The following is a 15735-nucleotide window of genomic DNA, read 5'->3' as shown; positions in this document are numbered from 1 at the left end:
CACCTATCCACTTAACTCATGCTGAGTGCTTGCCTCATGCCAGATCCTCTTTCCAGAAGCCATGTTAGTTGGGATGGCTAAAGCCCAGGTGTCAGGAGAGGGAAGAGAGAGGGGGCGGGGGTTAGAGCAGAAGTGCCTGAGGATATCTTTGGAAGTCAGCACTGACCCTCTGAAGGGCTTTACACCAAGGAATGACAGCATCAAACAATTTAACACAAATCCTGAAGGTCCTTTCCTCAAAAGGGTAATCCCATGTATCAGTGTAAGCACATCCTTAGAAACATAAGCCGCTTGTGAATTGATCTGGGCCTTTCCCCTCTCCTGCCACGCTGCCAGGACCCCAGGACACTGTTATCCTGCATAGATTTCAGGTACATCACAGACGTCCTGACCGAGGAGGAAGCCTATGGTGAGTCATACTTGCGTGACAGACTTGGAAGTTTTCTGGTACCACTGATATGTAAATAGTGGCATGATTTGTTGTCTAAAAGAGTGATGTCATTTTTAATTTTTTTTCCAGAAATATTACAGAAAGGTCAAGTTGGTAAAAAAGAGAGAGGTGGGTGGTAAAGAAATTTACTTCATTGTTTTTGCTGTCACTGTCCTTTGAATGTCCCTGTCGTCTGGGGGTTCACATTGTCTTCCCTAATGCCCCATGCCCAGCAGCCAGGCCCTCTGACAGGTGGTTGTGTCTGGATGAAGAAGCATCCTGGGTATGACAGGAAGACCTTGGGCTCATTTGGCAGCTTTGGTATTTGCATGATCGTGAATGTGACCAAAGGCTGGACTTGGGGCTGGGTGCATGTGAAAGGCGTGGTCAGAAGAACAGCTGGGTTCTCTGGGGGCAGCAGCTTAGCTAGGTAATTCTAAGTCTGAAGGTCCCTTGAAAGCACAAATGTTGACAAGCACTGTGTGTCCACAGAAGAGGAAATGCTGATGCATGGCTACCCTGCCTACACCACGTCGTGTGCCTGGCTGGGGTACTCGGATGACACACTGAAGCAGGTAGGCATCCGAAGCTGGTTTTGTAGACAGGTTTTATATTCCTGGCTTTCTGGAGTTTTCTTGTGAATCTTTCTAGATCATTGAATCTTTCTAGATCATTGTAGGCCCAATGCCTCATTCTGAAAACACTTCTACTGGAGCAAAAGTAAAGTCGTTCATATTGTGGGCATGGGACTCTGTGACCTAGCATGTCCTACTGTGGGTTCTGGAAGGGGACAGCCCAGGATTTGACCCCCAGGCAAAGAAACCAGTGTAATGTTGTGCAGTGTTACACCTAACCATGCTGAGCCTCAGTTTCCTCACTGTGAAATGAGGAAATAATACAGGTCTTGTGGCTGGTTTGGAGGCTCCAGATAAATGCTGTGAGTTGTGTAATGCTTGCCGCCTGGTTGCGTGGCTGGTACAGGGCATGCAGCCAGTGTGTGATTGATCCCACCACATAATACCTGCAGCTGAGAGAAAGACTAGCTTCTGTTTGTTACCTTCACATCCATTAGTTCTCTGGGTGCTGCAGGAATCCTAGCTTTAAGAAGAGGGGTATCAATTCTCCATTGCCCTTCAAGGAGTGTGAACAATTAAAGACATTATTCCCATAGACATGAGGAAAGAAAGTCATCCTATGGGTACAAAGAGTTATGCTCTGTTGGCTAAGCTGTGCTCTTAATGCAACAACACATAGTTGTCCCTCTGGTTCCCATTGCTGCCATAAGTGCTTGTGAAACCAGATCAGGGACAACTGAGGTCCTCATTAGACCAAGGAGAGCTCTGCGGTATGTGATGCTGGCTGTGCTCCTCTCCCCACAGCTCTGCGCCAAGGCACTGCGGGACGGCTGGACCAGGTAACTTGTGTGTGTGGTAGCAAGCTTTACTGTCCCAGGTAGCAGCATGACAGGCTGGGCAGTGGACAGGAGCCAGGAGCAAAAGGCACCAAAGAGGCCAGATTCTCCCAGGAGCGGTCTGACCTGGGGGGACACACAGGAGAAGTCTCAGCGTAGGCCAGGCTTTCTCCAAAGATGAGATGTGAGTCTTAATAAGAATCCTGGGATGACACATTTGAAACAGACATTGGGGATCATGTATTTCAAGCACCATTCTAGAATAGAAATCAACTTAAAAATTTTTTTTACTTTATTTATTTATTTTGAGAGAGAGTGGGGGAGAGACAGAATCCTAAGCAGGCTCTGCACCATCAGCACTGAGCCTGATGTCAAGCTTGAACTCAGAAAATGTGAGACCATGACCTGAGCCAAAACCAAGAGCCAAATGCTCCACCCACTGAGCCACCCAGGTGCCTGAGAAGTCCACTATTTTACTATCAGTAATAAGCACTGATTCCGCTTCCACTTGAAAACCTGCAGAGTCAGTGAGCCTAACTTGCAAGGGGCTTTTGTGTTGTTTGATGGCTCTGCATTTTAGAAAGAGCATCAAAATGTATCAAACCCAGGGTGCCTGGGTGGTTCAGTTGGTTAAGCATCCGATTTCAGCTCAGGTCATGATCTCACGGTTCATGGGTGTGAGCCCCACATCGGGCTCTGTGCTGACAGCTAGCTCAGAGCCTGGATTCTGTCTTCAGATTCTGTCTCCCTCTCTCTCTGACCCTCCTCTGCTCATGCTGCCTCTCTCTCTCTCTCAGAAATAAATAAAACATTAAAAAAACTGTATCAAACTCTTCCCTTCCATGTCACTTCCAGCCACTGGTTTCAGTTCTCCACAGTCTCCAAGTCCCCTCTTCCCCTGGAGTGGCGCCTCTTCTCTTTCCCAGGCTGTTTCTCTCCAGACCAACTGTTGATGCTTCTCTGCTTGTCTCTCTGCTGTGCAGATATGGACCCCTGGGCATCCTAGGGTTTTCCTCTGGATACATTGTGGTTGTCAGTGGCCCCAAAACCTGACACAGTGCAGGACATAGAGGGACCATCATCTTGTGACGTGGTCACTGTGAAGACTCACATGCTCACCATGAACGTGCTCATGGTGGCATGTTCTGTAATAGATCCCTGGGTTCCCTGCGTGACTCTCAGTCTGGGCACTGGCCTCCTTCTGCTGCCAGTGTGGTCTGGAGCAGGAACATCAGCATTTCCTGGGAGTTTGTCACAAATGCAGCCTGTCCGGCCTCTTCCCAGACCTGCCACTCAGGAATCTGCATTTTAACAAGATCCCATTTCAGAGGGTGATTTGTGCACATGCTAAAGTTTGGGAGGCACTGAATTTTTGTTAACTCCTCAAATAAATGAAGGGTCCAGAAGTGAGAATTTGAAGGAGGCAGCATGAAGCATTGGAAAGAGGCTTGGGGTATGACGGACTTGAAATCAGCCTCTTGCCTTTTCCCCTCGTACCCTGCAAGTACTTGCTGTGTGATCATGGGCAAATGGCACAACCTGTCTGAACCTTATTTTCTTTCTCTATGAAATAGGAATAATACTTACTCATGATTCTCCTCAAAGTTGCTGTGTCTGAAAAGGATCAGCACAGTGGGAGCCATAGCAGGTGCTCAGGAAGTGCCAGCACCTTCCCTCTTTCCTCATACCTGGGAAAGGTGGGAGCAGTGTGGCTGGCGAGTCACAGAAGGCTGAGGCGTGATTTCAGAGGCTGCCCAGCACAGAAGCCTGGCATCGGGAAACTGAAGCTCCCATCTGGGATAGAAATGTCTTTCTTTGTGGGTTTAGTGCTGAGTGGAGGGAAGAAGCAGCAGATGCCAGAATGTGTGTGGCCAGTGGGGCTTTCTGTTGGCACAGAGCATGGGCATCGGGGAAAGTAGAGGGAAGATGCCGGGCAATTCCTGGGTGAGGGAGAGGAAGCTGGCCTCACCCATGGTGGCATTGCCTTCTCAACGTAGCAGTGCCACACTCAGGCTGACCACACTCTACTGCATTTTGGGGCCAGGAGTATAATGTAGAGGCCTGGGTCTAGAGAGTATTTGGGCATCAAAACAGATTAAGGGGGCTCCTAATCTGTTCTAATCTGCACGTGGCTAGCTGTGATGTAAAGGAGACCTCTGCTGCTCCTCATTTTGTGACAGAGTCATGTGACTCCCCAGTGTCAGGCCCCTGCTCCACTGGGGTCCCTTTGGCTGGCCTCTCACTGCATTGATTTAGAATAAAGCTCTCTTGTAAACCTCTGTGCAGCTGGAGGTATTTTATCAGTCATACTGATAAATATACTGATAAAAAAATAATCTTTATTTTTGAGAGAGAGAGAGAGGTTCTAGTTCTTAGACTTTGAGTCAGCAAGTAGTTACGCCTTATTGCCCTGATATATCTGCCAGGTTATTTTCAAGTGGCTTGTCTGAGCCCAGGAAAGGGCAAAAGGTTACTAGAAGATGTGACCTGTGAATTATTGACAGAGGTGGCTGCTTCTGCAGAAAATCCACATGTCTTTGCCACATCAGAATACATCCAAGCTACAAAACCACATCTATTTTACAGGTTTAAGGTAAAAGTGGGTGCTGATCTCCAGGATGACATCCGTAGGTGCCGACTCATCAGAAACATGATTGGACCCGAGAAGACATTGGTAAGTGTCCTCCCCTACCATTGAGAAAGAGCAGCCTTGCATAAAGCCTGTGTCTTGGGCCAAAATACAACTCGTTTCAAGCAAGGATTAAAGAATGTTGGGAAATTTAGTTTATTTTTTAAAGTTTATTTATTTTGAAAAGAGAGTGAGTGCTGAGAGGGCAGAAAGAGAAGGAGAAGGAGAGAATCCCAAGCAGGCTCTACACCATCGCACCATCAGCACAGAGCCAGATGTGGGACTCGAACTCACAAACCATGAGATGATGACCTGAGCCAAAGTCAGATGCTTACCCAGTTGAGCCACCCAGGTGCCCCAAAGGACATTGGGAATTTTAAAGCTGAATGAGAGGAAGCACATATTTGTGTGAGCTGCTAGTTTAAAATGTTTCTGTTCTATAGAACTGCATAAGATCAGGCTTAGGGATTGTTCCTGCTTGCTGGCACAGATGCGCCTGAGCAAGCAGGTCTCCCCTTGGAGCCCCAGTGTGCTGCTCTTTAACTCCCCTGAAAAAATACGTCCCGCCTGGTCCATAGGTAGGCAAGTGTCAGGGAGCCAATGTTGAAGAGAAGCCAGGCTTTGTTGAGATAAATGTAAGGGTCGATAATTCCTGACTACTTTTATAAGACATTTCTTATTACATGTAAAATATTTTTATGAAGTCACAACATGATGTTTTTGTGGTGTTTCGGAGGCATGTTTCCTAAGTTAACTAAAATAGAAGTTGAGTCCTTGCCCTAGGATCAGAAGTATCATTATATATACACAAGTTAATGCTTTTGTTTTATGGGGCCATCCTTCTCCAAGTAATTTGTGGTACAAATGGATTCTAGGTATACTATCATTTGGTTTTCATAGTGCCGCCTCTGAGAACTCTTAACCACTTAGCACTTTCTACCTCTGTCTGTCGTCTCAAAGCGTGATAATGTCGGGGTTGGGGAGGCCCTCACTTAGTCTCTGTGCACCCAGCACCTGGCTTCCAGGAAGGCTCTCCACACACAGAGAGCCAGAGCCTGAGAATTAAAGAGGCCTGGATCAGATCAGATTAAAGAACTAGCTATTTATAAGACTTACTGTTCTTGGCAAGTTCCTTAACTTCTCTGCATGTCAGTTTTCTTTTCTGTAATATGAACTGCATCATAAAGTACCCAGTTGAGTAGGTGCTTCGTTAATGGTAGAGTTTGGGTTGCTTATTATTGTGCCAGACTCATAGTTGACAAGTCAATAAATGACTAGGGAACCAATTTAGAATCAACCATGAATGACTCAGAAGATGATAAAGTAGTTTCCAGAACAATGAATACTGCAAGACAAGTATAGTTCCAAGCCCTAAATGTAGATAGGGCCAGAGCTCCAGGGCCAGGGAGCACTTCTCCGGAGCCTAGCCCAGGACACATCACTGTGGCTCTGTGAGTGACTTGGGTTTTCTCCAGAAGACACAGCTTGAACCACAGTGCCCGTCTTGGTGGCTGCTCTTTGGCTCCCTTTGTGATGGCTGCATGCTGGTCGTCCACAGAGATGTCACCCTTCCTCTGGAAGTCTTGCTCAGCAGCTGGTGGCACTGAGTGACAGCATTTCCTCCCTCAGAGCCGCAGCCCTGTCACAAGTCAGTACCAGGCAGACCTCATGGTGATGGCTCTCTCTCTCTCTCTCTCTGTCTCTGCAGATGATGGATGCCAACCAGCGCTGGGATGTGCCCGAGGCAATAGAGTGGATGTCAAAGCTGGCTGAGTTCAAGCCACTGTGGATTGAGGAACCCACCTCCCCCGATGACATTCTGGGACACGCCACCATTTCCAAGGTAGAAAAGCTGCTCCTGCCTCTGTCACTGTTGCCATGTATATTCATTTGTGGGTTCAGTCTGACAGATCCCCAAACCCCGTTGCTTCTTTCCATTTACATTTCTATATTTTTTAGAGACGGTACATCACTAAAAGTTGAAAGGCTGCCAGCAAACCAAAGGTTAATAGATATGGCTCCAGACTTTGTAAGTCTAAAAATCTGGCTGATACTAAAATATTTTACACCCCCACAATGAAAGAAAAGGGTAGATTCCTCTGGTGGACTAAAAATACAAGGTTTGCTTAGCTAATGCCTAGGTCAGGACTGCCCAAGAGAAGGCTACCAGGAGCCCACACACCAGTGTACTTCCTGCGCAGATCTACTCAGCTTCCCTCCCTCTCAGGTTTGGGGACACCCTCATAGGTCAGAGCTCAGAGCGTCTGAGAACATCCTTTCTCAGGGAGTGTCTCCCTGTAGCCAGGTGTCCAGCATGGATGTATATAAAGCCAGAATGCCAGGTAGTTAATGTATAAGGAGAACTCCCAACTTCTGGGAGCAGTAGAGTGTTGTATCCTCTGACCAGAGCAAGCTCCACAAGGAGCCACATTAAACCAAAAGCTGTTGGGTGAGTGAAAAATCAGGACAGGAACTGGTTGCGCGATTTGAATATGAGATGGTGTCAGTCCAGGGTGGCCCCACGCATCTCCCTGCAAAGCACAGAGATGCCTGCTCCTGGCACCAGACATGTTGAATTTTAAGCCTCACCCCTCCCCAAGGCAGTGCCGGCCCAGCCCCGACCAGCACTCCCTCCAACCCCCCTTTTACGTTTTCCTCTGATAACCCTTCCCCACCAACACTCTGCTATAGGATTCATGGGTTTGCTTGCCTTATAGTCCTTTCCTGCCTGCCTGGGAGAAGATTTTTCCCCCTGGAGTGACTTTGCATCACTATACTATATAATACTTTCAGAATTAATCTGAAAATTCTCATTGTGAGGACAGATAGTTCCAAGTCCTAGAAAAGACACCTCAGTGTATCCTACATGAAGTTGTAGGGCCTACTGAAGCTATTCTGCTCCATTTCTCTCAGTAAATGAACATATGAGCTTCTTATGTGGTACACTCCACAGAAGCCTGTGTTAGAGGGATGCTTCCCCACACTCCCCACTTCACAGCCTAGCTGGAAAGAAAAAGCTAAGACATGGTGGGCATGCTGGGTGGGGCCCTGAGTGCTGAGGACAGTAGAAGGAAGGTCACTGAAGGGAGAGATAGGCATGGGCTGGGATGGTGGAGCAGCCTTGTGGAGGTAAGACAAGAGCTGACCCTGAGGAAAGCTGTACTGTAGGAGGGGGAGACGTCACCAGGAGTCATGGGGTGACTATGTTGATTTAAACAGAACTGAAAGCTTCTGAGGAGTCGTTCTGAAATGAGAATCTGGTGAGAGGCCATGGTTCCAGAAACAAGACATTTGCCTCAGGGTTCTTATGGGGGTAGCCATGCCCTAAAGTTGCCCGCTTGCCCACACAGGGACTTGCACTGCTGCCCGCCTAGAGGGTTTCCTCAGAAGCTCTTCTGGGCTTTAGCCGTCTGAGGTCTCATTTACACAGGGAAGGCCATCCCCTCAGGAAGCATCCCATGAAGTGGGCACAGACAGACGAAGGCCAGGAGAAGCCGCAGAGATAGCAGGCCCTGGAGACCCCCAGCACAGGGCAGGTGCACAGCGGGGACCGGAAGATGGGTTCATGGGGCCAGACGGCAGATCTGTCTGTGCAGAAGATGTGGCCCGACACAGTGAGCCGCCATAGTATCTTGAAGGAGAGAATAGGATTAAAGATGATTTCACTGGGAAAAAACATGTAGAGTGGATTGAGACACAGGGTACTGAGGAGATGTGGAATAGGCAGAAAGAAACTGGAGGCAGAGAGCAGAGCTAGGAGGCTTTCCTAGTAATCTAGGAGGGCGGGCGGTGAAGGGAGAGGGCAGCTAGAATAGAGCAGGTTCAGGAAATAAATAAAAGGAAGAAATAAAAGTTCGTACCTATTTAGTGTCAGAAACATAGGCTTTAAGATGGTAGAATGCATGGATTTCCCCCTCCTCTACTACTTTTCCCCACTCTGGTTTTTGTTCTTGTTTTGAGATAAAGACCTGAGCACATTTAAGTTAGAAGTTCCTGAAAGCATAAACCAGGAAGCTAGAAGGTGCCTCGGCGACCATCTGCTCTAACTTTTGACCTGGAGATGAGGAGGCAGAGGCTTCTGGTTTTTCATGACTCACCCATGTCCACATATCCCATTAGAGGCAGGACAGCTAGCAGGATTTGGGATATCTGGCTCCTAAATTAAGGATTATCAATTTATTTGAGAGAGAGAGAGAATGTAAGCAGTGGAGAGAGACTCTCAAGCAGGTTCTATGGTCAGCATGGAGCCTAATGCGGGGGTCCGTCCCACAACTCTGGGATCATGACCTGAGCTGAAACCAAGAGTTGGACACTCAACCGACTGAGCCACCCAGGTGCCCCCAGGGTGTTTCTGTAGGGAAGTAGTCCTATCTAGCGATTCAGATGTCTTCCCTGGCTCTGGAGTTGGCCTGGAGTTTAAGCCTGGGCTCTACCCCTTTCTAGCTTTGTCATCTGGGGACAGTTACTAGCCCTGGACCTGTTTCACCTCTGTGAAATGGGGGTGATGATGATTCCTGTCCCAGTGGGCTGTGATGAGCAATCATTTCAGTCACAGTTTCACACAGCACTGGACAGGTGGTAAGAGCTCAATGTTAGCTATTAGTGCCATTGCTATCTGAGGAGAGTGCCTGTGGTATCACAGTCCGGTGGTGACAGTGGAGGGAGCAGCCTGGAGCCCAGGTGGAAGAGAGTGAGGTAGCTTCAGGCGATAGGACTGAGAGAGCAGTGCTATGCTAAGAAGACTCTGGCACTCACCAGGTGAGCATTTCACCAGGTAAGGAAGGAGCTCACCCTGACCTGTAAGGTGGATCTAAGACCGCTCACTGAGCTTGAACGGAGACGGTTCTAGAACAACCACTGAAGAGGGTGGTAGGGAGAATCTGCAGAGTGACAGCCAGAAAGGGAACTAACAGCAGCGTATAAGCGAGCGCTGGCTGTATCCTCTACAGGCACACACAGCCCCTCCTGTGTGCATACACCCTCCCCTTGACCGCCTTCTGCCATTCCTTAAACTTCACTTGGCTCCACAGCAGGGACATTTCCTTCTTCAGCTCTAAGTTGTTAAACGACTATAAATATTGGCAGTTAAACATTGGCAGTTTCAGTTTGAAGACTTGGGAAAATAACATCAAGTTGCCTTATATTTTATAGGCACTGGTCCCATTAGGAATTGGTGTTGCCACAGGAGAGCAGGTGAGTGACATCTCCTTGGGCTCAGTACACACTGGCCACCCACTGAGGACACTGGCATACATTAGGTTACATCACCTGTGTTATTTTGAGTTGGGAAGCTTTCTTTTTCTTTTTTTTAATGCTTGTTCATTTTGAGAGAGAGAGAGTGAACATGAGCTGGGGAGGGGGCATAGGGAGAGAGAGAGGAAACCAACTAGGCTCCATGCTCAGCGTGGAACCTGATGTGGGGCTCGATCCCATGACCATGAGATCATGACCTGAGCTGAGATCCAGAGTCAGAAACTTAACTGACTGAGCTACCCAGGTCCCCCTGAGTTGGAGGAGTTTTAATTTCAGAAATGGGGATATATTACAGCACATTAGTAGAGTCTGGGGTCAGATATAGTCAAAGGTTTGTATCTTTTCCTACAATTCATATGACTAAGACCATTTATCTTCTTCAAAGTATCTAATCAAAATTCACAAAGCAGCAATTTAAAGCTGCTTGTGCAAGGGCATAAGATGCACTGTATGGTTTTAAGAAAGCCAGCTTCCAAACAGAGTAAACATTATTGCGTTCGCTCTTTGTGCTTATAAACGAAGCATGAATGCCTGCCAAAACCTGCAGCAGTCCACCCACGAGCAGAGCAATGTGAAGGAACAGATTCTCAGTTTTCCCGGCAAAAGGAACAATGCTGTTTAGCCATGGTGGTTTTTTTTTTTTTTTTTTGTCGTCCATACCACCTGCTCCTTGCCATCGCCGTATTTCATTCTGATGAAATACGTATTTCACCTCCCACTTGCCAGTCAACTATGACAGCAATTCCTTAATAGATGTCAAGCCAGCATGACTTTGCCTGACTCCCACCATTCCTCTATCGGATTTATAAAGCAGTGAGCAGTAAGGTCCCCGGCCTGTACTTTCAAAGCTTGCTTCATGCAGATGAAAACAAAGAGTAGATAGAGTTCAGGCTTCCTGAAGGCCCCTGAGGAGTGACTTGGAATTGGCGCATTGCCAGTTGTAGATACCCTAATGGCCAAAGCTGACTTTTCGAATTAGTTTTATTTTAAACAGTTTTTTAAAAATATTTATTTATTTATTTTTTAATATTTTCATTTATTTCTAGGAGAGAGACAGCGTGAGTAGGGGAGGGTCAGACAGAGAGGGAGTCACAGACTGAAACAGGCTCCAGGCTCTGAGCTGGCAGTCAGCACAGAGCCCAACGCGGGGCTCGAACCCACGAACCGCGAGATCATGACCCAAGCGAAAGTCGGCCGCTTAACTGACTAAGCCACCCAGGCGCCCCTTAAAAATACTTATTTATTTTGGGGAGAGTGCAAGCGGTAGAGGGGCAGAGAAAAAGGGACAGATGATCTGAAATGGGCTCTGTGCTGATGGGTTGACTGCAGTGAGCCTGATAGGGGGCTCAAACTCACAAACCACGAGATCCTGACCTCAGCCAAAGTTGAATGCTCAACTGACTGAGCTACCCAGGTGCCCCATTCTGTTGGTTTTATTTTAATTCTATTTCCAGTGCCAAAATAGAGTGATATTTAAGCAGCTCCTCCAAGCAAAAGCCCTGCAGTTTCTCCAGATTGACAGCTGCAGGCTGGGAAGTGTCAATGAAAACCTCTCAGTGTTGCTGATGGCCAAAAAGTTTGAAAGTAAGGGCGCCCTGGAGCTGTACCCCAAACCTCCATTTCCTACCTGCCACATACCTGTGGGTTCTCTGTAGGGACACTCTTTTCGGCTTAATCAGGGACTCTGATGATTTTCATCCTGGAATTTCATCCCTGTATATTAATGAATGACATAATCACCTGTGGGCAATGAGAAAACCTGGAGGTTCTCTTTCATTCCCCCCCACCCCCACCCCACTTGGCACGAAGTAGAAGTCTGTCTTTATTGCAGTTCCTGTTTGCCCCCATGCTGGTGGAGTTGGCCTCTGTGAACTGGTACAGCACCTGATTATATTTGACTTCATAGCAGTTTCTGCAAGCCTTAAAAACAGGTCAGTAACCTGGAGTTAACTTTAGTAGTGTCCCTCGGTTCAGGCCAGACCTTTTAAAATTCTGCTCTTGTGACCAGAGGTGCTAAGAAGTCTGTCCATTGCCACATCTGCAACTCAAAGGCTAAGTTGGTTTTGCTTCCCCTTCTTCACATGGGGGCAGTTAAACTGGAGCCCCAGCAGTGGATAGAGCTCTTTTTCTTTCATGGGGGTGGGTTCTTGGTAGCTGCCTTTGTTTTCTAAGTATGTGATGGGTGGGTGGGTGGAAGTTGCACCAGGTAGAAACCAGAACTCCTCCTTTTTTAAAGTCTTGCTTTCATCATGTGTATATTTTCTGCTTCTGTACAATCTCCTGGTCCTAGCACGGGAGTCTTTCTGTAATCTTGCCGCATCTATTTCCATCTTCTTTCTCAACACGTCCCAGGTGAACTTTAAGATAGCCTTCCAATCATCCGCACACATACGGCCTTACTATGCATTTCTTTCTCTTGGAATTAGATGTGGTATCACAGGAAGATCACTAGACGTGATCTTTATATGGCAGAAGCATAGAAAGCTTGCATGGGAGTGGTAAACACCAAATGCAGGAGCGTGAGAGAGAAATGGGATCTGTGAGGGTTTAGACTGGACTTCAAAGTAAAGTAATGGTCTCTGTCTCAAGTTAGGTGGGGAGTAGACAGATGCTGCCTTTTATGTCTGAAATATTTTGTATGGTAAGAAGTGAACATTCCTGGGCTATTCTGCTTTTGCCCCTCTATTTCCCACCCGAGGGTGGGACCAAGGGGAGGTCAACCTTGAAAGGTCCTGCCAGTCTGGAGGCTGCCTGAGCGCACTGTACTGCGACCACCCAGGAGTGGGCGGAAGTGCCTCATGCCGCCCTCCTGAAGCACACCGCACTGCCCAGGAATGCCGCTGTGCGTGCGGAGCAGCCACGAGGTGCAGGCGCCGCTCAGCACCCCGGCTTTGTGACTGCGTGGAACACCCATTCCCTGCTCATTCTTCAAAGCCAGAACATCTTCTTCCATGGGGCTGGTTCTTCATCTGTAGCCTGTTTGTCGATTATACATAGCACATATTCTAGTTGGTAACTTAGTCTCTGTGTCCACTGAAACCAGGAGGCCATCTTGCCAGGTCCTTTGCGAATTCCCAGCACCGGGCACATGGGCTGTCTGTCGTGGCTGTTCAGTAACCAATGACTGAAGCAGGGCGGCAGAGTTAGACCACTTGCCTCAAGTCACAAAACTAGAAGGTAGCTGACCCCAGATTTGAACAGACTGGTCTGATAGTAACACCTTTGCTCTTCTTCTTCTTCTTTTTTAATGTTTTATTAATTTCTGAGAGAGAGAGAGAGAGACAGACAGCAGGAGCAGGGGAGGGTCAGAGGGAGAAGGAGACACAGAATCTGAAACAGGCTCCAAGCTCTGAGCTGCCTGTCAGCACAGAGCCCAACACAGACCTTGAACCCACGAACTGTGAGATCATGACCTGAGCCAGTCGGACGCTTAACCAACTGAGCCACCCAGGCGCCCCCCCTGTGCTCTTCTTATAAATCATGTGTATAGCTGTATGGGATCTCAGTTGGTGATTTTAATCAATTCATCTAACTTTTGGCTAACGGCACCCAAATAATCCCAGACACTTATGGAGTCTAAACTGATGGGAGTCACAAAACCTTTACAGATCTTTCTTGGCTGAAGATGACAACATTCTGACAAACCCACCATAAAATACTGATTACTAATACATAGTAATATATTCCTATCAATTATTGATAAAGATATTAAAAATACATTTTAAAATGCATTTAATACACCTAACCCACTGAACATCATAGGCTAGCTTACCTTGAATGTCCTCAAAACACCTGTATTAGCCTACAGTTGGGCAAAATCATCTGACACAAAGCCTGTATTATAATGAATTGTTGAATAGCTCATGCAGTTTATTGAATACTGTACTGAAAGTGTGAAACAGAGAGGTTGTATAGGTACAAACGGTTGTCAATGTACTGGTTGCCCCTCGTGATGGTATAGCTGACTGGGGTCTGCTGTGCCACAGCCTAGCATCACAAGAGATCGTGTCACACATCACAAGCTCAGGAAAAGATTCAAATTCACAATTTGAAGTACAGTTCTCCTGAGCACATATGGCTTTTGCACCATCATGAAGTCAAAAAAATCTTAAGTCAGACCATCATAAGTCAGGGACCATCAGTAGGTACAAGAGACTTTTGGTACCCACATGAGGTGACTTCATCTGAGCCTTCACATTGCTTTATTTTGCAGATGGGAAAGACCTTAGGCAGAGGTTGAAAGAGTTGAGTAGAAACCTGTGCAAGGCTGGATCGAGTCCACCCTTTCTTTTCTTTTAAATTTTTCAAATGTTTTATTTATTTCTGAGAGAGAGGGGCAGCATGAGCAGGGGAGGGTCAGAGAGAGAGGGAGATACAGAATCCAAAGCAGGCTCCAGGCTCAGAGCTAGCTGTCAGCACAGAGCCCAACATGGGGCTCGAACCCATGAACCAGAGATCATGACCTGAGCCGAAGTCGGACGCTCAACCGAGCCACCCTGGTGCCCCATAGTCCACCCTTTCTTCAGTGGTTCTCACCCCTTTGCTTGAACAGTTAGTACCACATGAATGATCTAATGTAAGGCTTTATTGCCCCAATCTGATTTCTTCCTCCTAGGATGTGCGAATATGTTGACCACCTGCATGAACATTTCAGGTATCCAGTGATAATCAAGAAGGCTTCCTATATGCCTCCTAAGGTGAGCCTGGCCCTTGGAGAGGCCTCCCTGAGGAAGTACTGCCAGCTCCTGGTAGACTTGTTCTTGTGGGTTAGACCCTGGAGCACAAAGCTGTCTCCTTAGAGTTTATTTTCCGTATCTAGAAATTACAAATGGCTCCTTAATTAGCAATATCAAATTCCCAAGGCCTGAAGGTCAGGGGTTGGGGGTGAAATTGCCCCAACAAGGCTTCTCTCATGCTGGCCTTCTTTCCCAACACCAGCTGAGACCTTAAAGTACACACTTCTTGTGCAAAAAACAAAAAAACAAACCAAAAGAAGAAACAAACCTGGCACCACCTGCAGGTTAGTGAACTGAAATGTGACTGTGGTTGTGTTATCTGGACCATTAATCTTCATCATGTCCAAGACACTGGGGTTCATTTTCACCAACAGAGATTGAATTGTCAAAGGAAGTGTGATTAGATTAATCATGAGAAGGAGCCAATAGTGTGTCCTTTCCCCCATTTCAATCTGAAAACAGCATCTCTACAGGCAGCAGAAATATATAAGTGAGTTTTGTTCCAGGTGGTTATTAACCCTACTCTATTTTTTGTCTTTGATAGGATGCTGGTTATTCAACAGAAATGAAGGAGGAATCTGTAAAGAAACACCAATATCCAGATGGTGAAGTCTGGAAGAAACTCCTTGCTGCTCAAGACAATTAAATGTTCAGCCCCAATAATCTTTCCTTTTTTAAGTGAAAAGGCTCAAAACCTTTTGGGTATGATTTTACAAAAATAAGGGGGGAAAAATCATCTGAGCAATGAAAACAAATTCAGCTGGAAGTCCAGTTAACCTCAGGAATCAGCTCAGTCATCATTACTTGATTCTTTTAGCAAATAAACACATACTCTCCTTAAACAAATTTAGATTTAACTCCAAGCATAGAAAGATGTTCTTACAAAATTTCTATCAAGTGGTGGTACCTAGACATTAAACTGTACTTTGAACATCAGCAGCAGGTTGGTTGGCTGTTGGAACAATGCCTTAGTCTACCTAACACCCGTCAAAAATTAGGGTAAAAATAGTTCTGCAGTGCTATGTGTGTGTGACAAAGGTAAAGGGATTTTACAGATTAGCCCTAGAGTGGTTTAGCATTTCTTTTCTTGCTCAGTCTAAATGTATCAGTAGAGGATTCACACCACACTGAAACTATGGCAGCGGTAATGAGCATAAAAATGGCATTTCATATATTATTAACCCTTAAATAAACCTTTATCCTAAATAATCATTAAATGCTAATGATAAAATGCAGCCAGAAATTAGATGAACTGCAGAAAAACAGGGCAAAATAG

At 46.6% G+C, this 15735-nt stretch overlaps 1 protein-coding gene across 2 annotated transcripts in view; it reads left to right on the top strand.

Annotated features, from left to right (window-relative positions):
* Nucleotides 1-15316, top strand: part of ENOSF1 (enolase superfamily member 1) — a 30522-nt gene extending 15206 nt beyond the window's left edge. For both annotated transcript variants that reach the window (XM_039217737.1, XM_039217745.1), the window contains 11 exons: nt 337-409; nt 521-559; nt 923-1005; nt 1810-1844; nt 4428-4515; nt 6179-6313; nt 9622-9663; nt 11178-11307; nt 11555-11654; nt 14339-14420; nt 15004-15316. In XM_039217737.1, coding sequence (XP_039073668.1) covers nt 337-409; nt 521-559; nt 923-1005; nt 1810-1844; nt 4428-4515; nt 6179-6313; nt 9622-9663; nt 11178-11307; nt 11555-11654; nt 14339-14420; nt 15004-15105 — 909 coding nt within the window. In that variant the 3' untranslated portion in view covers nt 15106-15316. The remainder of the gene's footprint in view (nt 1-336; nt 410-520; nt 560-922; nt 1006-1809; nt 1845-4427; nt 4516-6178; nt 6314-9621; nt 9664-11177; nt 11308-11554; nt 11655-14338; nt 14421-15003) is intronic.
* The last annotated feature ends 419 nt before the right edge of the window (nt 15317-15735 follow it).

The sequence above is a fragment of the Hyaena hyaena genome, unplaced genomic scaffold, assembly GCF_003009895.1.
Source record: "Hyaena hyaena isolate Hyena2069 unplaced genomic scaffold, ASM300989v1 scaffold_14, whole genome shotgun sequence".
NCBI classification, from domain to species: Eukaryota; Metazoa; Chordata; class Mammalia; order Carnivora; family Hyaenidae; genus Hyaena; species Hyaena hyaena.
The sequence above is the reverse complement of the archived record's forward strand: the minus strand, read 5'-3'. Positions and strand labels throughout refer to the sequence as shown.